General features: G+C 37.0%; 2 protein-coding genes across 5 annotated transcripts in view; one reads left to right on the forward strand and one right to left on the reverse strand.

The window, feature by feature from the left end:
* Window positions 1-24,341, reverse strand: part of tmem268 (transmembrane protein 268) — a 48,457-nt gene extending 24,116 nt beyond the window's left edge. Inside the window, exons 1-3 of the mRNA XM_062030003.1 lie at window positions 24,227-24,341; window positions 21,145-21,346; window positions 7,323-7,503 (exon numbers count right to left, since the gene is read on the reverse strand). The gene's annotated coding sequence lies outside the window, so the exon portion shown is untranslated. The remainder of the gene's footprint in view (window positions 1-7,322; window positions 7,504-21,144; window positions 21,347-24,226) is intronic.
* On the forward strand, window positions 702-27,708 carry neu1 (neuraminidase 1). Of its 4 annotated transcripts, none has more exons than XM_062029999.1 (8): window positions 702-933; window positions 1,110-1,299; window positions 15,455-15,717; window positions 18,941-19,123; window positions 21,180-21,399; window positions 24,214-24,450; window positions 26,780-26,806; window positions 26,859-27,707. In XM_062029999.1, exons 1-6 carry the CDS (start codon window positions 850-852, stop codon window positions 24,432-24,434), a joined length of 1,161 nt encoding a protein of 386 aa, XP_061885983.1. In that variant the 5' UTR covers window positions 702-849; the 3' UTR covers window positions 24,435-24,450; window positions 26,780-26,806; window positions 26,859-27,707. The 4 variants fall into 4 exon arrangements, with proteins under 4 accessions (XP_061885983.1, XP_061885982.1, XP_061885985.1 ...); XM_062029998.1 differs by having other exon boundaries at window positions 26,870-27,706; XM_062030001.1 differs by having other exon boundaries at window positions 18,944-19,123; window positions 26,780-27,708.
* The last annotated feature ends 191 nt before the right edge of the window (window positions 27,709-27,899 follow it).

Raw genomic sequence — 27,899 nt, forward strand, 5'->3', positions numbered from 1 at the left:
TAGAAGAACGACTACAATAATTTACAGTGTCCACATGTGTTTTGAACTTTACACTATGTTTTTTTCCACACTTTAGTTCAACAATGTTTTTTATACATACCGTCACTTACAAAACAATCACAATCTTTCAAAATATGAACATACAAATGAACAAAATCTTCTATAAATATTTCAAATCGTGGACATGATACATATGGTCAATAGTTGCCAGATTTTTCAAACAAGACACCATTTATTAAAACAAAAATACCATAAAGAAAGGAAAGAGAAAAATAAACGATATAAACATGTGCCATGCAGGGACAATGGAACAAATAAAAGCTATATACTATACATACATTTTTAAATTTGTATTTGAAATAATTTTCATAATATTTTTTTTATTTATTTTTTTTAGATTGTTTTTGTTTTTCTTTATGATCATTTTTGTACACTTACTGATGACGTGAATTTTGACATGTCGTAACACACTTACCGGAAATGACGATCCTAATATTTATCCTCTTCTATTCTTCTGCTTAATTATGAATTAAAACCACTCAAGTTAGTCACTATAGCACCCTACTGCTACGTAACCGTGATAGCGACAATATATATTGTTTTTATAGTTTTTGTTTTCAGCATTTGTGACGGGTTGACAGCGACATCCGTAACAGTGAACCGATACTGTTTCCGGTTTTACTCTGAAGGGTGTCGTCATGTGACTACCCCACTTTGGTCACATGACCTGACACATTCACGTTGACTCTGGGGGTCGCGACGTGGAACGGCTTTTCGCGTTGTTTACATCCACTTTGAAGCGCTTAATGCACCAGCACTTTATGTTATTTTGCTGCTAAAATAGACGTCATGACTCAGGTAAAGCTGACAACCGGAAGTGCACTTGTGACACTGTGGCTACTTTTCCCCGCTGTCATCGCCTACTCTGCCACGGTAAGTAAATGTAGTTATTTGCTTTAGTGTGTAAGTTTCATTTAAATAGAGTCGTGTTGACCTTTTTGACTCTTATTGTTATGGAGGTATTCTTAACTTTCTTTTTAGATTACTGCTTTGTGGTATGCTTCCTCGTTTACTGTACATACTGTTTACGTTTTCTTAATGTTTTCCAGATTAAACCCCTGATGTTTGAGGAGCAGTTGCTGTGGGTGAGAGGATTGGAGGGGGAGGTTGACACCTACAGGATCCCTCTGATCACCTTCACCCCCATGGGGAGCCTGCTGGCTTTTGCTGAGGCCAGGAAGTTCTCATCTGCTGATGGGGGAGCAAAGTTCATCGCAATGCGCCGATCAACTGACAAAGGCAGGGTGACTTCCCCTTTACCCCCTTCCAAAAGTGTCTTAATATCAGATTTCAGATTAGAGAACATCAACACACTCAGAATACAGCTAACAGAGTGGTGGGGTGAAATGTGATACATTTGAATGTCAGTGATGCATTTACGTACAAGGGTCGGCAACCCAAAAGGTTAAAATTGCCATTTTGGACCAAAAATACAAAAAACAAATCTGTCTGGAGCCGCAAACAATGAAAAGTTGTATATACGTCTCATAATGACGTAAGTGTCTATATTAGCTATAATAGCCTACTATCAAAATGACTATGTGTCGCAGGCTGACACGCAAAAATTTTTTGAAATTGAATATTTATTCTACACATTTTTACAACATTAGAAACCATTAGTAAATCAGAGGCTACTCAGAAGGTGAGATAACTCCTGGAAATGACTGGCTTTTAATGGCCAAAGGTATAGATGTGTGTGTCCAAGTTAAAGGAAACAATCTTTGGCAAGCTAGGTATTGTTTGCTGTGGTCTGGAACAACATGGCACACAAACAGAGGTGGTTAGAGTAGCCAGAAATTGTACTCAAGTAAGAGTACTGTTACTTTGGAGATGTATTACTCAAGTAAAAGTAAGGAGTAGTCACCCAAATATTTACTTGAGTAAAAGTAAAAAGTATGTTGTGAAAAAACTACTCAAGTACTGAGTACATGATGAGTAACCTGTTCGTTTAATGATGACGGCAACAAATAATGCACAAAAACAGAAAAATAGCAATGAACAGGCACATGAACAATAACAAGATCTGATAGCTCAGTTACAGCTCTTTTTATTACCAAATATGTGTTATATGTGTTTTATGTTGCACGAATGCACCAAGAAAAATTCCTAGTTTGTGAACCCGTTGTCAAACAATGGCAATAAAAACTATTCGGATTCGGATTTGGATTCTGAGCAAATTCAGAGCCAGGAATATCTCTTAAGCAACTAAAACAATAATATATATTAAATATTAATACATTAACATAAAAAAAATTAAGGCAAATTGAGCCACAATAACTTAACAGCACCATAGACTCAGTAGGCAGACATTACAAAGGAAAATAACAAGTTAGCCTTTACGCAAACCATAAACTGATAGGTGTGGGCTGCACGGTGCACCTGGGAACACACTGTGCACTTCTGATTGGTGTTTCTATGCATGCGTGAGTGTGTGTGTGAGTGTGTGTGTCTATGTCTGTCTATGAGGCTGCAGTGCGTTAATAAATGTCCCCACACGATGTACATTTGACAGTGATTCATAGCAGGGAAGCTAACATCAGCCTACGGTGACAGCCAAAATATCTACTAACGTTACTTACCGCTATGTGCTTCCTCAAATTTGACGTTGAGTTCATGTAAGCATAAGCTTGTTAATCATGTGACCGCCTGGCTCTGTTTGATTGGTGAAACGGAGTCAAACGTCACCAGTGACTGCATTTGTTCGCTGAAACAGAGTCAAACGTCACCGGTGACTGCATCTGATTGGTGAAACACAGGCATGCGATAGATCCTACTTTGAAGGTCTGTCTGACAAACCAAAACAAACAAAGCGTGCATTAACAGATCGATAAAAATCAGCAGCGAGTAGCGAGCTGAATGTAGATAAATGGAGCGGAGTAAAAGTAGCGTTTCTTCTCTATAAATATACTCAAGTAAAAGTAAAAGTATGTTGCATTAAAACTACTCTTAGAAGTACAATTCATCCCAAAAGTTACTCAAGTAGATGTAACGGAGTAAATGTAGCGCGTTAATACCCACCTCTGCACACAAACAACTATCTGAAATGCAGCCAATATTACATACAGATAATGTGTCATGAGACATGCAAAACTAAATTATGTACAAAGAGGATAAAAGTAAAGGATATTAAATGAGCTCAAATATACTTACAAATGAGGCATAATGATGCACTATGTGCATACAGCTAGCCTAAATAGCATGTTAGCATTGATTAGCTTGCAGTCATACACTGACCAAATATGCCTGATTAGCACTCCAACAAGTCAATAACATCAAAGCGCACCTTTGTGCATTCACGCACAGTATGAAACTTTTGGTGGACAAAATGAGACAAAGAAGGAGTGGAAGATTTTACATGTAAACAAACTGTTGCTTCACAGTCCACACTATGGTGAGTTCAAGAACCGCCGAAATTGGTAGGACAAAACGATGTTCACCAAATACTCTCATCAGTGAAGCAAACACACAAACATATTAAACAGTGGGCTTTCTAACAATTGGGAAGGTTTGTGTCATGTTTGTCCTCAAACAAAAAACATACTCAAATAAAAAATTTCCCTCATGTTTTTCAATTTTCATTACTTTTTTGAAAATGCTCCGGCACTAAAGAGCCGCATGCTGCTCGAGAGCCGCGGGTTGCTGACCCCCCATTTAAGTTGATGTCGTATGGCAGGGATATTCTACTAGATTGTTTTGGGGGCCACGTTTACAGAAAGCTGAGGGCCGAGGATTTCTTAAATTTTCGATTGACTCTTGAACATGGTTTATAAGTCAAAAAGTTTGTATTGTGAAGCCCAGTTCCCCTTAAGAAACAATGTAAACGTGAATAATTGGTTCTAGCCTCAACAAAAGTCCTTATTTTAGTACAGGGGTCACCAACCTTTTTGAAACCAAGAGCTACTTCTTGGGTACTGATTAATGCGAAGGGCTACCAGTTTGATACACACTTAAATAAATTGCCAGAAATACCCAATTTGCTCAATTTACCTTTAACTCTGTTATTATTAATAATTAATGATATTTACACTTAATTGAACGGTTTAAAAGAGGAGAAAACACAAAAAAAATGACAATTCAATTTTGAAACATAGTTTATCTTCAATTTCGACTCTTTAAAATTCAAAATTCAACCGAAAAAAAGAAGAGAAAAACTAGCTAATTCGAATCTTTTTGAAAAAATTAAAAAAAGAATTTATGGAACATCATTAGTAATTTTTCCTGATTAAGATTAATTTTAGAATTTGGATGACATGTTTTAAATAGGTTAAAATCCAATCTGCACTTTGTTAGAATATATAACAAATTGGACCAAGCTATATTTCTAACAAACACAAATCATTATTTCTTCTAGATTTTCCAGAACAAAAATTTTAAAAGAAATTCAAAAGACTTTGAAATAAGATTTAAATTTGATTCTACAGATTTTCTAGATTTGCCAGAATAATTTTTTTGAATTTTAAACATGATAAGTTTGAAGAAATATTTCACAAATATTCTTCGTCGAAAAAACAGAAGCTAAAATGAAGAATTAAATTAAAATTTATTTATTATTCTTTACAATAGAAAAAATAAATGTACTTGAACATTGATTTAAATTGTCAGGAAATAACAGGAAGGAATTTAAAAGGTAAAAAGGTATATATGTTTAAAAATCCTAAAATAATTTCTAAGGTTGTATTTTTTCTCTAAAATTGTCTTTCTGAAAGTTATAAGAAGCAACGTAAAAAAAATAATGAATTCATTTAAACAAGTGAAGACCAAGTCTTTAAAATATTTTCTTGGATTTTCAAATTCTATTGAGTTTTGTCTCTCTTAGAATTAAAAATGTCGAGCACAGCGAGACCAGCTTGCTAGTAAATAAATAAAATTTAAAAAATAGAGGCATCTCACTGGTAAGTGCTGCTATTTGAGCTATTTTTAGAACAGGCCAGCGGGCGACTCATCTGGTCCTTACGGGCTACCTGGTGCCCGCGGGCACCGCGTTGGTGACCCCTGTTCTAGTAGAAGAATGCACACTTTGAAGACACTACAATGTATTTATATAAATATATTAGGGTTGTACGGTAGACCGGTCCTAGTATAGTACTGTGATACTAATGAATGATATTCGGTACTATACCGCCTCTAAAAAGTACCGGTCCCCGTCCCCCCTTTTTTTAACGGGCATGATGGCGCGTCATCGTCACGTCGTGACATTGCTGCGTTTACGAGCAGTGGAGCATGTTCTGCAGTGCACAATCACTGAGTACGTACAAGCAGACAATGTGTGGAGACAGAAAAGGGAGAATGGACGCATTTTGGCTTAAAAACTAACGATAAAGGTGAATTTACAACACTGAAACGCCCTCAGGAAGAGGTGCTTTAAGACATGGCTAGCTAGCTAGTGGCTAACGTCCAGCCGCAGTCTGCAGTGTTGTAGTTACCTCTAAATCACTAATCCTCACCTCCATGGTGACAAATAAAGTACGTTTCTTACAAGTAGCTACTTGTCCAGGGTGTACGCCGCCTTCCGCCCGAATGCAGCTGAGATAGGCTCCAGCACCCCCACGTGCCCGAACGGGACAAGCGGTACAAAATGAATGAATGATTGAATCATCCCTACAGGACGAGGAATAGCTAAACATTTTTACTACACACCATAGCTCACCGGCGTCACAATGTAAACAAACGCCACGGGTGGATCTACACCTGACATCCACTGTAATGATAGCAAGTACAGTAGTGTATCTAGTTGATACTACTATGATTACATCGATATTTTTTTTGCATCACAAAATCTTTTTTGGGTTTTTTAAAATTTATATTATGTTTATAAACTCAGGAAATATGTCCCTGGACACAAGAGGACTCTGAATATGACCAATGTATGATCCTGTAACTACTTGGTATCGGATCGATACCTAAATTTGTGGTCTCATCCAAAACTAATGTAAAGTATCAAACAACAGAATAATAAGTGATTATTACATTTTAACTAGTTAAAACTTTTGACAAAATAATAGAATGGAAAATGACACAATATGTTACTGCATACGTAATAATACCAATAATGCCGAAATATTGGTATCATGACAACCCTAATATATATATATATATATATATATATATATATATATATATATATATATATATATATATATGTATATATATATATATATATATATATATATATATATATATATATATATATATATATATATATATATATATATATATATATATTAGGGATGTCCGATAATGGCTTTTTGCCGATATCCGATATGCCAATATTGTCCAACTCTTTAATTACCGATACCGATATCAACCGATACTGATATCAACCGATGTATACAGTCGTGGAATTAACACATTATTATGCCTAATTTGGACAACCAGGTATGGTGAAGATAAGGTACTTTTTAAAAAAATGAATCAAATAAAATAAGATAAATAAATTAAAAATATTTTCTTGAATAAAAAAGAAAGTAAAACAATATAAAAACAGTTACATAGAAACTAGTAATTAATGAAAATTTGTAAAATTAACTGTTAAAGGTTAGTATTATTAGTGGACCAGCAGCACGCACAATCATGTGTGCTTACGGACTGTATCCCTTTCAGACTGTATTGATATATAATGTAGGAACCAGAATATTAATAACAGAAAGAAACAACCCTTTTGTGTGAATGAGTGTGAATGAGTGTAAATGGGGGAGGGAGGTTTTTTGGGTTGGTGCACTAATTGTAAGTGTATCTTGTGTTTTTTATGTGGATTTAATAAATAATAAAAAAAAAAAAAACCCGATACTGATAATAAAAAAACCGATACCGATAATTTCCGATATTACATTTTAACGCATTTATCGGCCGATAATATCGGCAGACCGATATTATCGGACATCTCTAATATATATATATATAAATATTTCAAATATTTCAATCAACTTCAGCCCTAAACAAAAAAACAAACATAGCTTTTTAGCCAAATGATGTCATTGTTTTCAATTTGTATAAATTTGCATAACATGAGTTGTTTCACTTAATTAAACCGGCATATTATATATATATATATATATATATACATATATACACATATATGTATATATGTATATATATATATATATATAAAATGGGGGTAATGGATCAATCTATTAATTATCAAAATAACACAACAAAATCGGCAAGCTAAACTGTTAACACACACACTCAAAAGTCCCTTTGGTGCTCTCAAAAGAATAAAAACCATGTTGCTACAATAATAATAAAAAAAGTAAAATTTTTACCTGGCAGTCCACGGAAGGCAGAATAAGTGCCGTCACGACATTGAAAACGTAGGGCAGGCAGCAAGAGGAGGGCACGGGGAGGAGGGGAAGTGGTTGTGGGTTTCCTCTCCTCTGTAAATCTAAGTCCACAGCGAATCCCTCCTTCTTTCCAAGCTGGTTTGTTGGCTTTTTTGGACCCATCCTGAGTAAGTAAAATAGACAAAACTTGGTGAATGGCGAGAAAAGAAACACGAGCTGAAGCACTGAGTAGTGGCGACCGAGTAATAGACTACTTAAACAGGATACGACGAGGGAAAGCTCCGCCTCTCTAAAATGGCCACACCCCGTGCGTACTGTACATCACAGGAAGTTATGTCATCAAAATTGCAGCGCCCTAAGGCATACAAAGAGAAATGAAGTGTCCGTACAACGAGACATGGTGCGCACACAGAGGCATATTTGGCGCAACCTAAAGGTTCGGAAATGGGAAGGTTTGCAAATAGAGGGGTTCATAAATCAAAGTTCCACTGTATTCCTATTTTGCACAGTATATTCCGGAGAACCAGCGTCCTCGACAGTAGACATTTGATTTTGGTCTTATTTATTTTGTCAAGAGTTTCAGGAGCGCTCTGTTCTTTTTAGTCAAAGATCATTTATATGACAGCACTCTAGTGTTTTAATGTATCTGCTGCAAAAATGTGAGTCTCACAAGTTTTTGGAACAGAACTCGCGAGCCACCGGTTGATTTGCCCAAATGATAAAACAAAGAAAAGACCTAAAATGGAACCTTGAGGAACACTGAGAGTGCACCTAAAAAAGTTGAATAAATGACTACTGACTGCATCTGAAGTCCACAAGCGACACTCATTTGTAGCTGCCCAATAGGAGAGGACCTAAAGGGGTGACTTGAGGAACGTCTTAGTTATGTAAATCACAGGTTATGACTAGAGATGTCCGATAATATCGGCCTGCCGATATTATCGGCCGATAAATGCTTTAAAATGTAATATCGGAAATTATCGGTATCGTTTTTAAATTATCTGTATCGTTTTTATTTTATTTATTTTTATTTTTTTTATTAAATCAACATAAAAAACACAAGATACACTTACAATTAGTCCACCAACCCAAAAAACCTCCCTCCCCCATTTACACTCATTCACACTCATTCACACAAAAGGGTTGTTTCTTTCTGTTATTAATATTCTGGTTCCTACATTATATATCAATATATATCAATACAGTCTGCAAGGGATACAGTCCGTAAGCACACATGATTGTGCGTGCTGCTGGTCCACTAATAGTACTAACATTTAACAGTTAATTTGACTCATTTTCATTAATTACTCGTTTCTATGTAACTGTTTCTAAATTTTTTTACTTTATTTTTTATTCAAGAAAATGTTTTTAATTTATTTATCTTATTTTATTTGATTAATTTAAAAAAAAAGGACCTTATCTTCACCATACCTGGTTGTCCAAATTAGGCATAATAATGTGTTAATTCAGCGACTGTATATATTGGTATCGGTTGATATCAGTATCGGTTGATATCGGTATCTGTAATTAAAGAGTTGGACAATATCGGAATATCGGATATCGGCAAAAAGCCATTATCGGACATCCCTAGTTACGACCCCAGTGTTGTATGTTTGCTAGCAAGATTCAAACGTCAACGCAATGATCTGTCAATGTGTTTACAGTTCCTCTATACAACATGAACACTCTAGTGCAGGGGTGTCAAACTCATTTTAGATGAGGGGCCACATGGAGAAAAATCTACTCCCAAGTGGACCGGACTGGTAAAATCACGGCACGATAACATAAAAATATAGACAACTTCATATTGTTTTCTTTGCTTAAAAATAGAACAAGCACATCCTGAAAATGTAGAAATCATAATGTTGTTGGGGGTTTTTTACACTAACATGTCACGGTTAATAGTATTCTATCTTTATTTGTCGTTATTTAAACTTTTTTAATACATTATGTGATAAAGTTCATCAGTCAACTCATTGGTGTTAATTTTCAATCTATCTAGATTAAAAAATAATAGCAAACTCAAAATCCAGGATGTTATTTATGTAGTTTGCTCATTTTCCTCAACTGATGCACTAACATGTGGTTTATTTTATTTTTTACATATGTAGCATAATCTACAAAGATACAAAAAATTGCTATTGCGACATCTAGTGGACACATTTAGGACAGCAGTTTATTTTATTCAAAAATTTCGGCTCATTTGTATACTTAGCAAAGTCATCCCGCGGGCCGGATAAAACCTGATCCGGATAAAAGCCTGATCCGGCCCGCGGGCCGTAGGTTTGACACCTCTGCTCTAGTGCCTATGTGTCAAAGTCAGGGCCCGCGGGCCATAACCGGCCCATGAATGAATGATCTATGGCCCCCGGGATGATATTTGATTAGTATTAGAACCGGCCCGCAGGCCACAGCCGCCTGCTGCTGTTTTGCACGCACCAATACTCCATCAGTGTTGGCGCTAGGAATTTTCAAAATGTCCCAGGGACCCCATCAAGTCATAAAAACGGGGTCCCACAGTACATTTTTGGGGTCCCACTTTTTTGTAACAATTTTGAAAACAAACGATAAATGTATGCATTATCCTGTTATATCTCACATTCTATATTGTGTTTTGGAAAAAGGTTGTCATAAACGTTACTTAATTCATTCCAAAAAAAATTAAATTACAAAAGAAAACACATTTTTATGCATATGTAAATCTATTCAGTTATAAACATTCATTCACTTTCTTCTTTCCTCCATGGATCTAAACTTTACTGCTGCCGGTATTTTTTCTATATTTTTATTGTAATATTTTCAGACTGCGTTTGTTATATTTTTGGCCAAAGTAAGACAAAGAAAACAATCTGAAGTTGTCTGTTTTTCAGTTTTAAAGCCATTTTAATAGTGGGCAGCACGGTGGTTGAGGGGTTAGTGCGTCTGTCTCACAATACGAAGGTCCTGGGTTCGATCCCCGGGCTCGGCATCTTTCTGTGTGGAGTTTGCATGTTCTCCCCGTGACTGCGTGGGTTTCCTCCAGTTACTTCGGCTTCCTCCCACCTCCAAAGACATACACCTGGGGATAGGTTGCAATGTTTCCCATAAACTGCCAAGATACCTGTGGGGGTGGGGGCGTGGCTATGGGCGTAGTCACCATGACATCATCGAGTAATTTGCATAATTTACTACAATGATATGATTTTCTCTAAAAAGGCTCAAAAATGTATACTTACTAATTAATAATAACAGTTTTGTTTTAAACGTCCATCCATCCATCCATCCATCCATCCATTTTACAATATAATTACAACACTTTATGTACATATTTATATACAGATTTGAACAATAAGTTATTCACTGAAATATATTTATTAATTGTGGTTCTTACAAAAAATATATCTTATATAATATAAAAGCTAAAATGTCTCTTAAAGCTCTGCCCCTTTAATTAGTGCATACTAAATAATTTAACTTTAGCCTACTACTACACCCATATTATTTACCAGCAACATAAAGTGAAACAGAGGCAGAGGTGTCCTGCCACAGTCAGTAACAAATAAACAGAAAACTGTAGTGGTCAAATACAAATAAGGCAACAAGAGAAGTATCCTACATAAGTAAATCTGAACAGCCTATATGGGCATCTACATCAACTATATGATTTGCCTGAGAAGCTGGACAGGACAACAACAACAACAAAAAATATATATATTTTTTTTAATTTGTGGCGGACGTAATTCTTTCGTGGCGGGCCGCCACACAAATAAATGAATGTGTGGGAAACACTGGGTTGATTGGCAACACTAAATTGAATGTGAGTGTGAATGTTGTCTGTCTATTTGTGTTGGCCCTGCGATGAGGTGGCGACTTGTCCAGGGTGTACACCGCCTTCCGCCCGATTGTAGCGGAGAAAGGCTCCAGCACCCTCCGCGACCCCGAAAGGGATAAATGGTAGAAAATGAATGGATGGATGAATTTTATTAGTCCGGCCCACGTGTGCACAGATTTTCCTCCATGCGGCCCCTGAGCTAAAATGAGTTTGACATCCCTGCTCTAGTGTTTTTAGGAATTTTCTGCAAAAATGTATGTCCCCCAAGTTCAGAGCTTAACTCTGGGCCAAAATGGTGTCATTCCTGGCCCGTCAGTTGAAACGCCGGTGTTTTTACCAACCTTTATTGAACCGAGGTACATATTTTACGTGAGAAAATTCTTATTTCACCCCACTATGCGTGCCACAAGGAATGGAAACAGGTAGACGCACAGGTGACCCTTCTGCCATCTAGTGGAAGACCACTGCATTTTACTGCCTGTCACTATACATCGCTGGCATAGAACAGATGTACATTATTTCTGCTAAATAATCATTTTCTGACCAGTTAAGTGAAGTCGGATAATTTCACATGACACAATGGATGATCTCTGACCAAGAGTATGTGACCTCATTCTTTTTTTTCACAAAATATATATAGTTAATTATGTGAACACCACTTTTCATGCAGACTTGTGATATTATTGTAATATCCGGTAAAATCTATAAATACAGATACATTGAGCGTATTTGAGCTTCTAATTGACGTTCATGATGGGCGCTGCTATTTTTGTCATATTACATCATCTTGTTCATGACACATGATGTGAAAAAATCGTTACGGTTACATTGATGTGGTTCAGTGTCGAACATGGGTGTCCTTTTTGGCCCAAAACTTGTTTTTTATTTGCCATCGACTTACTCTGATACTTCTATTAATTCATTATTAATGAGATCTATTATTGGAGATTACACTAATATCAACTAATGTAATTTATAACGGTGGTCCCCAACCTTTTTGTAACTGCGGACCGGTCAACACTTGAAAATTTGTCCCATGGACCGGTGGGACAAATACATTTTATTTATTTTTTGTCATAAAAAAATACAATCATGTGTGCTTACGGACTGTATCCCTGCAGACTGTATTGATATATAATGTAGGAACCAGAAATATTAATAACAGAAAGAAACAACCCTTTTGTGCGAATGAGTGTGAATGAGTGTAAAAGGGGAGGGAGGTTTTTTGGGTTGGTGCACTAATTGTAAGTGTATCTTGTGTTTTTTATGTTAATTTAATAAAAATAAAAATAAATATATATATATACACTACCGTTCAAAAGTTTGGGGTCACCCAAACAATTTTGTGGAATAGCCTTCATTTCTAAGAACAAGAATAGACTGTCGAGTTTCAGATGAAAGTTCTCTTTTTCTGGCCATTTTGAGCGTTTAATTGACCCCACAAATGTGATGCTCCAGAAACTCAATCTGCTCAAAGGAAGGTCAGTTTTGTAGCTTCTGCAACGAGCTAAACTGTTTTCAGATGTGTGAACATGATTGCACAAGGGTTTTCTAATAATCAATTAGCCTTCTGAGCCAATGAGCAAACACATTGTACCATTAGAACACTGGAGTGATAGTTGCTGGAAATGGGCCTCTATACACCTATGTAGATATTGCACCAAAAACCAGACATTTGCAGCTAGAATAATCATTTACCACATTAGCAATGTATAGAGTGTACTTCTTTAAAGTTAAGACTAGTTTAAAGTTATCTTCATTGAAAAATAAGGACATTTTAATGTGACCCCAAACTTTTGAACGGTAGTGTATATATATATATATTTTTTTTTTTCTTGTGCGGCCCGGTACCAATTGATCCACGGACCGGTACCAGGGCGCGGCCCGGTTGTTGGAGACCACTGATTTATAACACAAAGCTACGCTGTTGTTTTGTTTAGATACATTAGCACAGTGGTTCTTTTTCACCAAGTACCACCTCCAAAAAAACTTGGCTCTCCCAAGTACCCCCATAATGACCAACATTGAAATACAATACCATAGTAGACCTAAGTATTCAATAAAACAAGGCACAGGTTTTTTAACAAGTATATTTTATATTTTTGACCACTGTATCATTACACACAGTTTGAACTGTAACACTGTGTTTGAATATAGGGAAATAAAGCACTGTACTATAATCAAGTGATTCTTTGGCGTACCACTAGATGGAGCCTGCGTACACAAGTGGTCCACGTACCACAGTTTGAGAAAGACCTACAGTGGTTGGTTTTTTAACATCTTGAAATGTGTCAAAGTGGAACCTGCATACTTCAAATTGTCTGTATGCGGCCCTTACTGTAAAATGTTTGGAGACTCCTCGTGGAGAATTTATTTTCTAGGTTGTCTGGAACACAGCATCACAAGTGTTATTTTCTTCTATGAGAAACAGTCTATTGGGAGTCAAACCATTTGTAATAAGAGCCCATTCAAACTGGTCAACTTGTACTTGGCTTGGGCACGCTTGACAGAATTGTACCTAGGCCCAACACGAGGGCCCCTGCATGGGCATGCACGTGTTGCATTTTCAATGTGATCACTCTTCCTGATAGTTATTGATAACGATGAAAAAAACAAAAACAAAAAGGACTCAAAATAAACTATAAAGTCAAAGCTTGACCATGTATGTGCAATGCAAATGTGCTAAATTGTCAATGTGATTCTTCTTCTTACCAGTTAATGATATGTAAGAACCACTTTTCCAAAACGAATAACCAGAAAAACTAAAATAATCTATCAAGTCAAAGCCCAAGATACACTTGTTAGTACACGAGCCGTGCAGATGTGCCATATTGCCAATGCATCAGTTCATTCCGCAGGTTATTGATATGTAAGAGCCACCTTTCCACAACAAATAACCAGACAGTCTCAAAATAATCTACAAAGTCAAAACCCCAAGATAAACTTGTTCATGTACGACCAACGCAGATGTGCCATATTGTCAATGTGACCGTTCTTCTCACCAGGTATTGATACATGAGAGCCATCTTTCCACAACAAACAACCAGAAAGGCGCAAAACAATATAAAAAGTCAAAACCCCAAGATAAACTTGTTCATGTACGAGCAACCCAGCTGTGCCATATTGTCAATGCGATCGTTCTTCTTACCAGTTAATGATATGTAAGAGCCACCTTTCCACAACAAATACCCAGTAAAACTCTAAATAATCTATAAAGTCAAAGCCCAAGATACACATTCTGGTGCACAAGCAATGCAGATGTGCCATATTGCCAGTGCAATAGTTCGTTTTCTGCGAGTTAATGATACGTAAGAGACACCTTTCCACAACAAATAACCAGAAAGACTCAATAAATTATATAATGTCAAAATTCCAAAATACACTTGTTCATGTACGAGCAATGCAGATGCACCATAGTGACAATGCAATTGTTCTTCTCACCAGTTATTGATACCTTAAGAACCATCTTTCCACAAGTAGTAACCATAAAAACTCAAAATAATCTATATAGCCAAACCCCAAGATATGCTTGCTCATGTACGAGCAACGGAGACATCTTACATTGTCAATGCAATCCATCTCACCAGTTAATGATATCTAGGAGCCACCTTTTTACAACAGTATAACCACAAAGACTCAAAATAATCTATAGAGTCAAACCCCATGGTACGCTTGCCCGTGTAGGAGCAACGCAATTACAGCCCTCTTACGGCGATTTTTCTTCTCACCAGTTAATTATACATTCACAAAAAAAGAAAGAAAAAAAGACTAAAGTCAAAACCCCAGGATAGCTTGTTCACGCACCAGCAATCAGCAATGCAAACATGCCATATTGTCAATGCGATCGTTCTTCTCACCAGTTAATCCTGCATAAGAGTCATTTCTCCGCAAAAAATAAACAAAAAAACTTAAAATAATAAACAAAGTCAAAAACCCCAAGTTCGAGCAATGCAGATGTGATCGTTCGTCCTACCAGTTGCTACCGTTCCACAACAAATAACCAGAAAGACTCCAAATAATCTATTAAGTCACGCTTGCTCGCAGATGAGCAACACAAACATGTCATATGTGTTGTCAATACTATAGTTTCTCCCACCACTTGTTTGATGATAACCATAGAAACGACTTACATTAAGTAAGTAAGACTTAAAGCCAGGAACGTTACACTGTTATATTATGAAGTGAGGACAAACAAAAAAACGAGATATAAGTGTACAATTTATAAAGTAATCCTCATAGTCACACAATGCTCATTTTAGAAGTTCCACTCATAAATTGTTGATCATTCTCTACACCCTTTTAGGATCCACGTGGTCCCCGACCTCCTTCATTGTCGATGACGGGCTACAGGATGACGGCTTGAACCTGGGCGCGGTGGTGGTCGACCAGGAAGTGGGCTCGGTCATTTTGATCTACACTGTTTGCTTCCACCAGTACAACTGTGCGCTTGCTAGCACCATGATGGTAGAAAGCAAGGACGACGGCCTCAGCTGGACTTCACCCAAGAACCTTTCGATCCAGCTAGGAGTCAAGAATTTTTCTCCTGGACCAGGGACCGGCATCCAGGTAAGTGAGCAAAAGGATCACGAGGTGTCAGGCTGTAACCTGAGACAGCTTGACTTTGATATCCACTGAATACTGTCCTGTGTCATATGACTTTTTACAGTTATACTGGTTAATTGTATGCAATATTGGTAGCACATATGTTTAATAGTTAACACTGTTGCTCTATATATAGCAAGTTGTGGGTTCAAATGTGAACAAGTTGTTAAAATTTGGATTAAAACATCATTTGGAGTTCATTATACTTCCATGTTTGGACTAGATTTTTTATTGTCACGAATAAGATTTAACAATAGTTGTCTGAAGTTCCAGTTTTGTTTCTTTCTTGTGCTGGTCGTCACTGGTTTGCAGTACCGAATGAAGTGTCCCGTGTGTGTGTAGCAAACTTGCACATTCATCATCATACAGATGGCACGTCATCAACGCGGGCCATCTTTTTATCTGTATTTGTAATTACCGTATTTTTCGGACTATAAGGCGCACTTAAAATCCTTTCATTTTCTTAAAAATCGACAGTGCGCCTTATAACCCGGTGCGCCTAACATACGGAATACTTCTGGTTGTGCTTACCTTTTCAAGGCTATTTTATTTTGTACATGGTGTAATGATAAGTGTGACCAGTAAATGGCAGTCACACAAAAGAGATAAGTGTACACTGCAAATGAGGCCAGTAAACAACACCAAAACTTTAAATGTTCCATTGAGAATATAGAACATTACACACGGCGCTCAAAAATCTGTCAAAATGTTTTAGTACGACTTTGATAAGCTATGAAGCCACACCGCTTAGTGGATTGTCGGAGCATTACGGCTACCGTAGTCCATACTTGCCAACCTTGAGACCTCCAATATCGGGAGGTGGGGGGTGGGGGGGCGTGGTTGGGGACGGGGGCGTGGTTGGGGGCGTGGTTATTTACCGCTAGAATTCACCAACTCGAGTATTTCATATATATTTCATATATATATTTCATATATATATTTCATATATATATATATATATATATATATATATATATATATATATATATATATATATATATATATATATATATACATATGTATGAAATACTTGACTTTCAGTGAATTCTAGCTATATATATATATATTTATTTTATTTACATAAAAGAAATACTTGAATTATCTATCCATTAGATGGCAGTATTGTCCTGTTTAACTTCTCTGTTCATGACTGAGAAATCATTTCGGCCACCGTGTTCAATGGAGAAGTCTGTTCTACATATTTACAGGCAACATACACCTTCTCCTTCGAACTGTCCTGGATGAACTGAAATTGTTGTTTCCATTCGTTTTGGAACTTGCAAGCGTATTTATATTGTGGTAAAGCGGACGTGAGAATAGGCTGTCCCCACTCAGTCTCAGGTCCGCATTGAGCTGGAGGGGGCGTGGCCTCCAGCTCCGGCTGAATACCGGGAGTTTGTCGGGAGAAAATCTCTGCCGGGAGGTTGTCGGGAGAGGCGCTGAATAACGGGATTCTCCCGCTAAAAACGGGAGGGTTGGCAAGTATGCCGTAGTCAGAGGAACTGTGCTTCAAAATATAAGTATTATTATGGTGTGTGTATAAGGACCGCAAAATGGCACCCATTAGCAGACATTAGCTGGCGTTTTGTCTTGTAATATTGTGCAAAAACAACTTTTCTTACCTTCTGGTGCCTGCTGATCTGTATAGTCCTGAAAATGTGCGCGCATCCGCCATTGTAGTCCGTGCCAACCTCATAGTCGATAAGCTTCTTCTTTTTTCCTATCTTCTTGTAATGGGGCGTTCATCCTCTGCTGTTGCCATTTCTAATAAAAAGTAGCGTAAAGTTCTAACTTATATCTGTCAGTAGACTCACTATGAAAGTGTTAAAAACTACCAGTGTAGTGGGTTTACATTATTCACCCATGGAACTTTAGCTATTAGAGAGTTCTGGTCGGACGTTTTTTTACGGGACACATTTCCGGCAGTGTTATTGCACTAGTGAGCCACGGATGAGGAGATGCGGCTCCGTTATTGATTTAAGTAAAGTCTGAATGTCATTAAAACAGTTAGCTCCATCTTTTGACACTTCTTCGACTCCCGTCTTTGCACACTACACCGCTACAACAAAGATGACGGGGAGAAGATGCTGTCAAAGGTGAGCCACGTAAATAAGACCGCCCACAAAACGTCAGAAAGTAACTTGAAGATGATTCGTAAAACATAATATATGCAACATTGTACAGAGCAGTTGCGTCTCCCAGTCAGCAGCCCCTCCCCTCTCCTATCTACCTTCTCCCACACACAACACAGGAGTTGACGACTGCAGCCATGAGAAGTTTACTGGCGACGCTTGATGACCTCATGAAATCGCCGCGAGCGGAGCATAACAACAAGAGTGTGTTGTTGCCGGTGCTGTAGCCGTGGCTAACAAGCGAGCTCGCTCGGTGACTGACTAACGACACCATGTCTATGGTTTGGTATTATTTTAAAGTGTCTCTGACGGATAAAAAACTGTCAATTTGCAATGACTGCAAAATGTTGGTTATGCGAGGAGGAACCAAGACGTCTTCCTATAATACGAGCAATTTGATCTGCCACCTCTTCAAGAATCATAAGGAGATATACGATGAATACAAGCGGAAGATGGATGAAAAGCAAACACCGAAAAAAAATAGTACCACAAAGTTGTTGCTTAAAGACTCCGCCGAGAAAAAACAAAAATACAACAAAAACTTGTTATTGTTTACTTTATTACTTTAGTATACTCTGAACTGAAGCTGTGTGCCTTCTTTGTTTTTGTTGCTGTTGTTTTGAGGCATGTTTAAAAAAAATAATGCACTTTGTGAAAGTCAAAGTATAGTATTTCCCATAGTTGTAGTGGGTATCAGGATTATCTCAAGGAGAGCATGTCCCAAATTCCAAGCTGCTGTTACTGAGGCATGTTAAAAAAAAAAAAGCACTTTGTGACTTTAATAATAAATATGGCCGTGCCATGTTGGCACTTTTTTCAATAACTTGAGTTGATTTATTTTGGAAACCCTTGTTACATTTTTTAATGCATCCAGCGGGGCATCACAACAGAATTAGGCATAATAATGTGTTAATTCCACAACTGTATATATCGGTATCGGTTGATATCGGAATCGGTAATTAAGAGTTGGACAATATCGGAATATCGGATATCGGCAAAAAAGCCATTATCGGACATCTCTAGTATTAATTATCTTTGTGTATCACGTACTACAGAAGCAGTACGAACCAAACCAGGGAAGGTTGGTGGTGTGCGGTCATGGAACACTGGCAGGGGATGGCGTTTTCTGCATCCTAAGCGATGACCATGGACGCACATGGTTCAACGGTGCAGCCCTGAAAAGCATCCCTTACAACCAGAAGAAGAGACCGCTGGACTTTATGCCAGATGAATGCCAGGTACGCAGACCGTCTTGTGACATGTTCTCGACTAATTATCACATGTAGTGATGGGAGTGGCAAGGGGCGATCCCAGTTGACTTGGGGTGAAAGGTGGACATCACTGTTGTGGTTAAAGAGCCCCTTTATAATCCATCCATCCATCCATTTTCTACCGCTTATTCCCTTCGGGGCCGCGGGGGGCGCTGGAGCCTATCTCAGCTACAATCGGGCGGGAGGCGGGGTACACCCTGGACAAGTCGCCACCTCATCACAGGGCCAACACAGATATTTATATTGTTACACTGCCACTGTGTGTTTTTGCCTGATTATAATTGTGATCAAAAACTTAATTATTCATTGATTTTGAAAATGTTAAGTATTAGTATAAGCAACTGTTACTACTTGGTATTGGATCGTTACCCAAATTTGTAGTATTGCCCCAAACTAATGTACAGTATCCAAACATCACAAGAATAAGTGTGTATTCGATTTGAACAGAAATGTAGATAGAACCGTGTTACAATAGAAAGTAACCAGATATTAACAGTAAATTAACAAGTATACTAATAATAGTTTTGGGGAAATTATACAACTGGAAATGATGCAATATGTTACTGCATACGTCAGCAGCTACATTAGGAGCCTTCATAACTTGTTTGAAAACGCTTGTATTATATTTTATGTGCCAAATAATAGATTGTGATACATACGGTAATATAGATTTTTGAACATTATTGCCTATCCCTAATCTCAAGTGCTTTTTTAAAAATTGTTGGCTATCTATTAGTACTCAGGTGTTAAACTCAAGGCCCACGGGCCAGATCTGGCCCGCAAACACCTGGAAATGATATTCGTCAATAAAGTACTTAATATTTTCTCACTAAATGTAATAGATTTTTTTTCATTTTGACAGAAAAAATATATATATATAAAATATAGACTGCTTGAAATTGCATACCTTTTCAACTTTAATAGTATCCAATATTGCAACAAATATTACAGTATATTATCATACTTTCCAAACCTGTTTTTGTCTAAATAAAAATAAATACTTAAATATCTGCTTGACTTATGATTTTACAGCAAACTAACCATCAAATTAATAAAATGACAATACATTTTACGGTGTTCTTTACAGCATATTACTGTAAATAAATAAATGATCAATGGGTTGTACTTGTATTGCGCTTTTCTACCTTCAAGGTACTCAAAGCGCTTTGACAGTATTTCCACACTTACCCATTCACACACACATTCACACACTGATGGCGGGAGCTGCCATGCAAGGCGCTAACCAGCACCCATCAGGAGCAAGGGTGAAGTGTCTTGCCCAAGGACACGACAGACGTGACTAGGATGGTAGAAGGTGGGGATTGAACCCCAGTAACCAGCAACCCCCCGATTGCTGGCACGGCCACTCTACCAACTTTGCCACGCCGTCCCTAAATAAAAACTACTACTGTTTTTTGCATTAAAATTATGTTGACTGAGCTTCCATATTTTTACTGTAAAATCTACGGTTGTTGTTTTTAACAATGTATTACTGTAAATGGAAAAACTATACATTTGTTTTTACGGTAGAAAAACTGGCAACTAAGTTATCAGAATAAAAAAGGAACTAGTACTGTTTTTTCTATTAACAATACAATGCTGTAAAAACCAATAGTAAAATTCTGGCAACTAAGCTGCCAGCTTTTTCCGTAAAAAACAAAAAACGAAACAGTGGCACTGTTTTTATATTTACCGTTAAATGTTGTAAGGAATTTAAAAAACACTATTTTACAGGAACGTTTTGTAAATGTAAAGTTTTTACTGTAAAATGGACTGTCTACTTAAAAAAATATAATTAACAATGAAATCCAGAGGCAAATTCATACATTATTCACTGTTACAAGCGGCCCTCTGATGGCAGACATAACTGCGATGTGGCCCTCAATGAAAACCAGTTTGACATCCTTGTATTAGTAGAACCGTTCCACACCAAAACAAGTTAACACTTCATTTTAAGTGTTTACACTAGTTACCAGCAAGCTAAATACCTTAACTTCCCCTTCACTCTTCTGCCTTCCTGCAGCCCGTTGAGATGACCGATGGCAGCATTGTCATCAACATTCGAAACCAGAACAACTACCACTGCAGGTGTCGTATTGTGGTGCGAAGCCGGGATGGCGGGTTGAGCCTGCCAATAGACGACCTCTACTTTGACTACGAGCTTGTGGATCCTGCAGTAGCAGCCGGGGCCTGTCGGAAAGAGGGGATGCTCTTCTTCACCAACCCATCCAATGAACAACATAGTAAGGAGACTTTATGGGCTTAATCTACTAAGATAATACAATAATAATAATAATAAAATAGTTAGTGCTAAATTATGTGTGCCAACTATAACATTTCCTGTACTATAGTGGGCCTGTTGTGTGTGATCTACTAAAACTGTGTGTACAATTAATACCAAGTACAAAAGTGGTGCAGACGGCTATAGGATTTTACGTGTACTACTGGTTGTCACCATGGAGACAGACACTCATTTCCCTCCACATTTGTGGCATTATATGCTCCCAACATATAAAGCGGTACTCGGTTGTAATACACTTTTCCACCACTTGTGGCAGTAATGACAAAATCAAACAAACAGAAGAAGCCTGCAGCTACAGAACCAGTTTTATTGGCCAAGTAAGTTTAACACCGTCATAGAGAAGTTTCTTTAGCCCCCAAAATATGGCCAAAAGGGTGAAGCTGTATTTTCATTTGCAATTTAAATTTCATTGACAGTTTAGTTTGGAAACATATTTATTATGAATTTAGTTGTTTAATTTTAGCGCAACATAATTGCATGCAAATGTATTTTTGGCAGTTATTTATGAGTCCCTTCTTATACAGTATATTTGGCTAGTACCTATTTTTCTAATCAGCCTGACCTAAGCCTTGACAATACTCTTTGTGATTAACACAAGTTTTCATATATTTGACAAGGTTGTAAACTGCAAGTAGGTTAGAAATAAGTATTGATTACAATTAATATCAAGAGTAAGATTACTAATTCAGTGTTAATATTTGAGTAGGCCCCTGGCCCCCTCCATAGGGGAAAAGTTGGGCCCTGTGTCAAAAAGGTTAAGAATGCCTGATGTACACCAAAAAGAAGTGTTTTAAATGTAGAAAGACAATCATAATATGACTATTATATAAAAATGTCTTACAGGGATTTGCTACTTTACTGAAGAGACTATTGAAAAGAAATCACAATTGTTAAGATTTACTTTACAAATTTTGTGGTGGTTTTCAATTCTGACTTATAGGGTCAAACTGTGTGGTTTGATAACTTGTGTGTCAGAACAAAGATAGTATAGGCAACACTTTAACACGCGAAGTCCCAGAGAAGGGTCAATTGACATTTTTACCTAGAAAACACACAAGAGGGTCATTTGACCCCTAGTCCCCCCTGTGGACACTCCTTTTGTTATGAAAATGTGGCTGTTAGTGGCACACGGCAGGGGGCCACTTGAGCCTGTGTGGGGGAGGGGACCTTACAGCTCAAGCTTTAGTTCTGAGGTAGGTTGTGTGTGTTTTTGCAAGGATCAACAGAATGAAGGGATCAACACTCTGACATTTATTGTTAAAAAAAATACAAAACAAAACATATTTACAAAGAATGAAAAAGCAACTGTTTTCCCAGTTTTGGTGTGGAGGGTTGTTGCAGAAGCAATTGTTATTTTTGTGTGCCAAAAATAGTTTAAAAAAAAAAATTTACAAAGAAAAAAGCATATTTACAAAGAATGAAAAACCATGTCCATGTAAACGTGACTGACATACATTTGAGCAGTCACTCACAATCCTGGCACTGCCATTGCTCCTTTCGGCATTTCCCACATGTATAATTTTTCTGTCTACCTAGACAAACTGCCCCTAACAGCCTCATTACCATAACAAAATGAGTGATTAGTGTATTCGGGAAAAGCGTCGGGCCAAATGACCCCTCTCTGGGTCTTCTAGGTAGACAGAAAAATGCTGGGACTTCTAAGCAGAGGTGTCAAAGTCGTTTTCACTGAGGGCCACATCGCAGTTATGTTTGGCCCCAGAGGGCCGCTTCTAACAGTGAATACGATTGGTACACAATTTTTTAATGCATTTTTTAGTAGATTTTTTCTAAACTAAAATGTAAAAAAAAAAAGTTACATTACAATAATTTCACCAGTGTATATTACTGTAAATGGAAAAACAGTAATGCAGTGTTTATGGTTTAAAAAAAGGCAGCTCAGATGCCAGAATTTTACTGTAAAATGTACTTTCATTTTTTACTTAAATTTTTTTTTTAAATCTGCAATTTTACAGTAAAATTTTGGCACCTGAGCTGCCAGTTTTTTGGGGGTTTTTTTTAACCGCAAATCAACAACTGTAGAATTTTCGGTGTATTACTGTAAATGCCAAAACGGCACCACAGTTTATTACAGTAAAAAAAGTAATGTTCTTTTTTCATTTAGAGATAAATGCCGTAAAAACCACAGTAAATTTCACAATTTTACCATGAAATCTATTGATACTTTTTAATTGCACAATTTGATGGATAACTTGCTTTGAAATCATTATTATTAGTATTTATTTCTATTTAAAACAAATGGTTTGAATGTTTGATAATATATTTTTGCATAATTAGACAATGTTTAAGATAACATTATTTGCGATTACATGGAGTACTTTTTTTTTCTCTCCCAAAATAGAAAGAAAGAATACATTTAGTAAAAAAAGTTACAGTACTTTATTGACACATATTAGTTTCAGACTTTCGAGGGCCAAATAAAATGAAGAGGCGGGCCACATCTGACCCCCGGGCCTTGGGTTTGACACCTGTGCTGTAAAGGGTGCGTCTTTTGCGGTTTTTGTGTTGTTTTTACACGGCCGTATTGATGTTTAATTTGGAAGTTATCAACCTACAAAGGTTCTTACAAATATGCATTTTGATGAAAACTATGGGAAGAAGCTGTAACATTGCCACCTTCTGGCCTGGCATGCATATTACAGTGTTTCTCAGTCCACTCAGGTCTTCCTCTAATCATTTTGTCTTTTTAATTACATTTTTGTTGTATATTTCTGACCCTTTTTATACTCCTCCACAGGAATTAACCTTACCTTGCGCTGGTCAGTCACTGACGGTAAGTCCTGGGAGAAGAACGCGATGCAGATTTGGCACGGGCCAAGTGGTTACTCCTGCATCACGTCACTGGACAGCGGCTCTGCAGAGGACAGGAGACACATCTTTGTCATCTTTGAGAAGGGCCAAAATGACTACGACGAGACGGTCTCTTTTGCCAAGATCCACCTGTACGGAGGCCGGTAAAGCCCATGAATCAAAGGTGAGGTTATAAAACATGACCAATTAAATAGTACAGGCCAAAAGTTTGGACACACCTTCTCGTTTCAATGTGTTTTCTTTATTTTCATGACTACTTACACTGTAGATTGTCACTGGAGGCATCAGAACTATGACACATGTGAAGTGAAAACCCTTTCGGGTGACTACCTCTTGAAGCTCATCGAGGGAATGCCAAGAGTGTGCAAAACAGTAATCAGAGCAAAGGGTGTCTATTTTGAAGAAACTATAATACAAAACATGGTTTCAGTTATTTCACCTTTTATTGTTAAGTACGTAACTCCACATGAGTTCATTCATAGTTTTGATGCCTTCAGGTACAATCTACAATGTAAATAGTCATGAAAATAAAGAAAACCCATGAGAAGATGTGTCCAAACTTTTGGCCGGTACTGTACATGAAGACTATGCGTAGGTAACATAGTGCTGACAGTTTTAGCAATCTTGCACTGTTTTGAAGATTGCAGACCTTAGCCATGGTCGAACATTAAACTGTACTGCAGCTCATTCATAGATAATTCCTGCAAAAGCCAGTTTGTTTATGCATTCAAGTTATTGATGGCGCGGTTACGGTCTCTTCTCAGGAACTGTTTTTCTGTAACGTAATGTCCGTACTTAAGAGCGCACCTATTTATAGGCCACACCCACTTAATTTTGGGGCGAATTCTATTTCGTGCATATACAGTGCATCCGGAAAGTATTCACAGCACTTCACTTTTTTCACATTTTGTGATATTACAACATTATTCCAGAATTGAATAAATTAATTTTTTTCCACTAAATTCTACAGACAATACCCCATAATGACAATGTGAAACTTATTTTTTTCTTTAATTTTGCAAATATATTTAAAATAAAAGACTAAAAAAATCACATCTACATAAGTATTCACACCCTTTGCTCAATACTTTGTGATGCGCCTTTGGCAGCAATTATAGCTTCAATAATTGCTTTAATAACAGTTAGTTATGTGTTGTTCTTCAGTCTGTTAGCTATGGCTTACTTAAATCAATGTAAACTACAGTGTCTGTTCATTTCCTTATAATATTCTAAATACTTCATTCTTTATTTTGTACAAATGACAAGCAACGCTCTGCCGTGTGGCAAATTTTTTTTGTCGTTTTACGTGTATTTGTGTGTGGATCCATATCACAGCGTATTGGCGATTACCCTCGAAAATTGGGCTTGGCCGCAGGTTGTACTGTATTTTTACATGTTTGGCAAACTTCATTGCGTAATCATGGGGATCGCCGATTACGTGTACAAACAGCTGTGTAAACGTGATCTGCATGAGCGCACAGGCACTCTGAATGAGACCGCACACAAGAGTTAGAATAAATAATAATGGAAAAAAACAGGTTTTTCCTTAAAAGTTTAACTACCACCGAAGTTAGTGTAGTGATTTAGATATCAAATTTATTTAGATGCTCTATCTAATTACAATACATATATATTTAATATAAATATCTATAACTTCAGAACTGTATAAGTATATAATGTACAAAACCCAAAACCAGTGAAGTTGGCACGTACATGTACAAAACCCAAAACCAGTGAAGTTGGCACGTACATGTACAAAACCCAAAACCAGTGAAGTTGGCACGTTGTGTAAATTCTAAATAAAAACAAAATACAATGATTTGCAAATCCTTTTCAACTTATATTCAATTTAATAGACTGCAAAGACAAGATACTTAACGTTTGAATTGGAAAACTTTATTTTTTGCAAATATTAGCTCATTTGGAATTTGATGCCTGCAACATGTTTCAAAAAAGCTGGCACAAGTCGGAAAAAAGACTGAGAAACAGGGCCAAATAAAATGAAGTGGCCTTGAGTTTGACGCCTGTGATGCAGGCTATAAATAAGTAGAATATTCTTAAGAAAATCAGTGCTAGAGTGAAGCCGCAAACTTCAAAACGCAAAGTGGCAGAGAATTACTGTATATTGTGATTTAATTAATCGAAATAATGGTTGGGGAAACACTGTTCTAGAGAAAGATGTTCCTCAATGTTGTATTTAGGTTTGTGCGGAAATTTCAACATTCACTTTTTACTCAAAATAGTACAACTTTATTCTTTTAACTCTTTCCTTACCCGCTGTTTTCATAGCAACACATCAGACGACTCTTGACTCATGGGGAGGGAAATCATCTTGTTCGCGTTCAAAACAGCCTAAATGGTTCAAAGACATGTTTGGTTTCAGCCAAAAGAAATCCAGGAATGAGAAGGAATTAACATTTTCTATATGTTTATTTTTTCTCCTAATAATGCAACTTTTTATCTCGTGACTTTACAATTTTTTATATTGACAGATGGCAACAAGAACCTCCTGTTAGTGGGTAAGAACCAATTCATCTGAGTCTCGCTTGGAAATTATTTCATATTTGACAGTTTGTCTCCAGGGTTTGACCACCGGAAGGAGGGGAAAAAAAGGAACTAGGTTGGTTGCAGCCTTGACTTTTTCTCAGGAAGAAACAAAAAACACTAAAAAAAAAAACCACATTATTTAAAATGTGAAAATGGGAAGCTGTGCACGCTGATGGACGCGGATGAAATGATTGTTCTTCTTCTACAATAATCACTGCTTCATTGTTTCCTTTTTATTGGGATGTCATAAAGAAAGTTTTTATTAAGATCAAAAAAATGTGTAAGATTATCGAACACATATGTACTCATTAAGGTCCTTTATGTTGGGAACATACTGTTTTTTATATAATAATAATGTTTGAGCTTTAGTACAATTAAGTCGTCAATTAAAAGCATTTTTGACCAGCTGATAAACTTTACTTCACAAGAATTTGACTTGGCACTTGTGTCTAATGTATACATGTTTGTGTTTGGACATTAATTGCCTAAAATATGCAAAGGTTCCATCCATTTAAGTGTCTTTAAAAAAAAATGAAAGCCTTTTGATGAATGTGCTTTTGGAATCTCCTCTCAAATGGTTTTCTTTAAACAATGGCAATAATTTAAGGTGTGTGTGCGTGCGATACCAGGAAGCCACTCCTCCTGGTTGTGGGATTGTTTTATAATGTTGTGTTGGAGTCCTTTTTTTAACACCTCTCTGATCAACAATTGATAATAATTGGCTGTTGCGAGCATCTTTAGCATCATTTTCATCATTGTAACTTGTTTTTTCTTGTTATTTTTAAGAAATAGGTCAAACATGTCCACTGTTACTAAACAATAAAATTTTGTTCACATGTTTTGTGGCAAACCAGTCTGGCTTTGATGGTTTTTTTTGTTGTTGTTTTTTACGGTGAGGCATGTGTATCCAAAGTGTGTCCCGGGGCCATTTTTGTCCCACAACTCATTCTTTATTGTATTTTTTTTTTTACATTTTGGTAGTGTGAATGCTAAAAAAAACAAATGCTAACAGTTAGCATGCTAGCCAGATGGTGTCAGGTAACAAAATATACAGTACAGGCCAAA

This window comes from Entelurus aequoreus, linkage group LG20 (genome assembly GCF_033978785.1).
Source record: "Entelurus aequoreus isolate RoL-2023_Sb linkage group LG20, RoL_Eaeq_v1.1, whole genome shotgun sequence".
NCBI classification, from domain to species: domain Eukaryota; kingdom Metazoa; phylum Chordata; class Actinopteri; order Syngnathiformes; family Syngnathidae; genus Entelurus; species Entelurus aequoreus.

Bases quoted from the DNA above. Each gene is read 5' to 3' on its own strand.
- neu1 (XM_062029997.1), top strand. From the start codon at position 850: ATGACTCAGGTAAAGCTGACAACCGGAAGTGCACTTGTGACACTGTGG. The intron at 1,300-15,454 runs GCAGGGTGACTT...ACACCCTTTTAG, and splicing joins GCGCCGATCAACTGACAAAG to GATCCACGTGGTCCCCGACC. The intron at 21,400-24,213 runs GTAAGGAGACTT...ACTCCTCCACAG, and splicing joins CCCATCCAATGAACAACATA to GAATTAACCTTACCTTGCGC.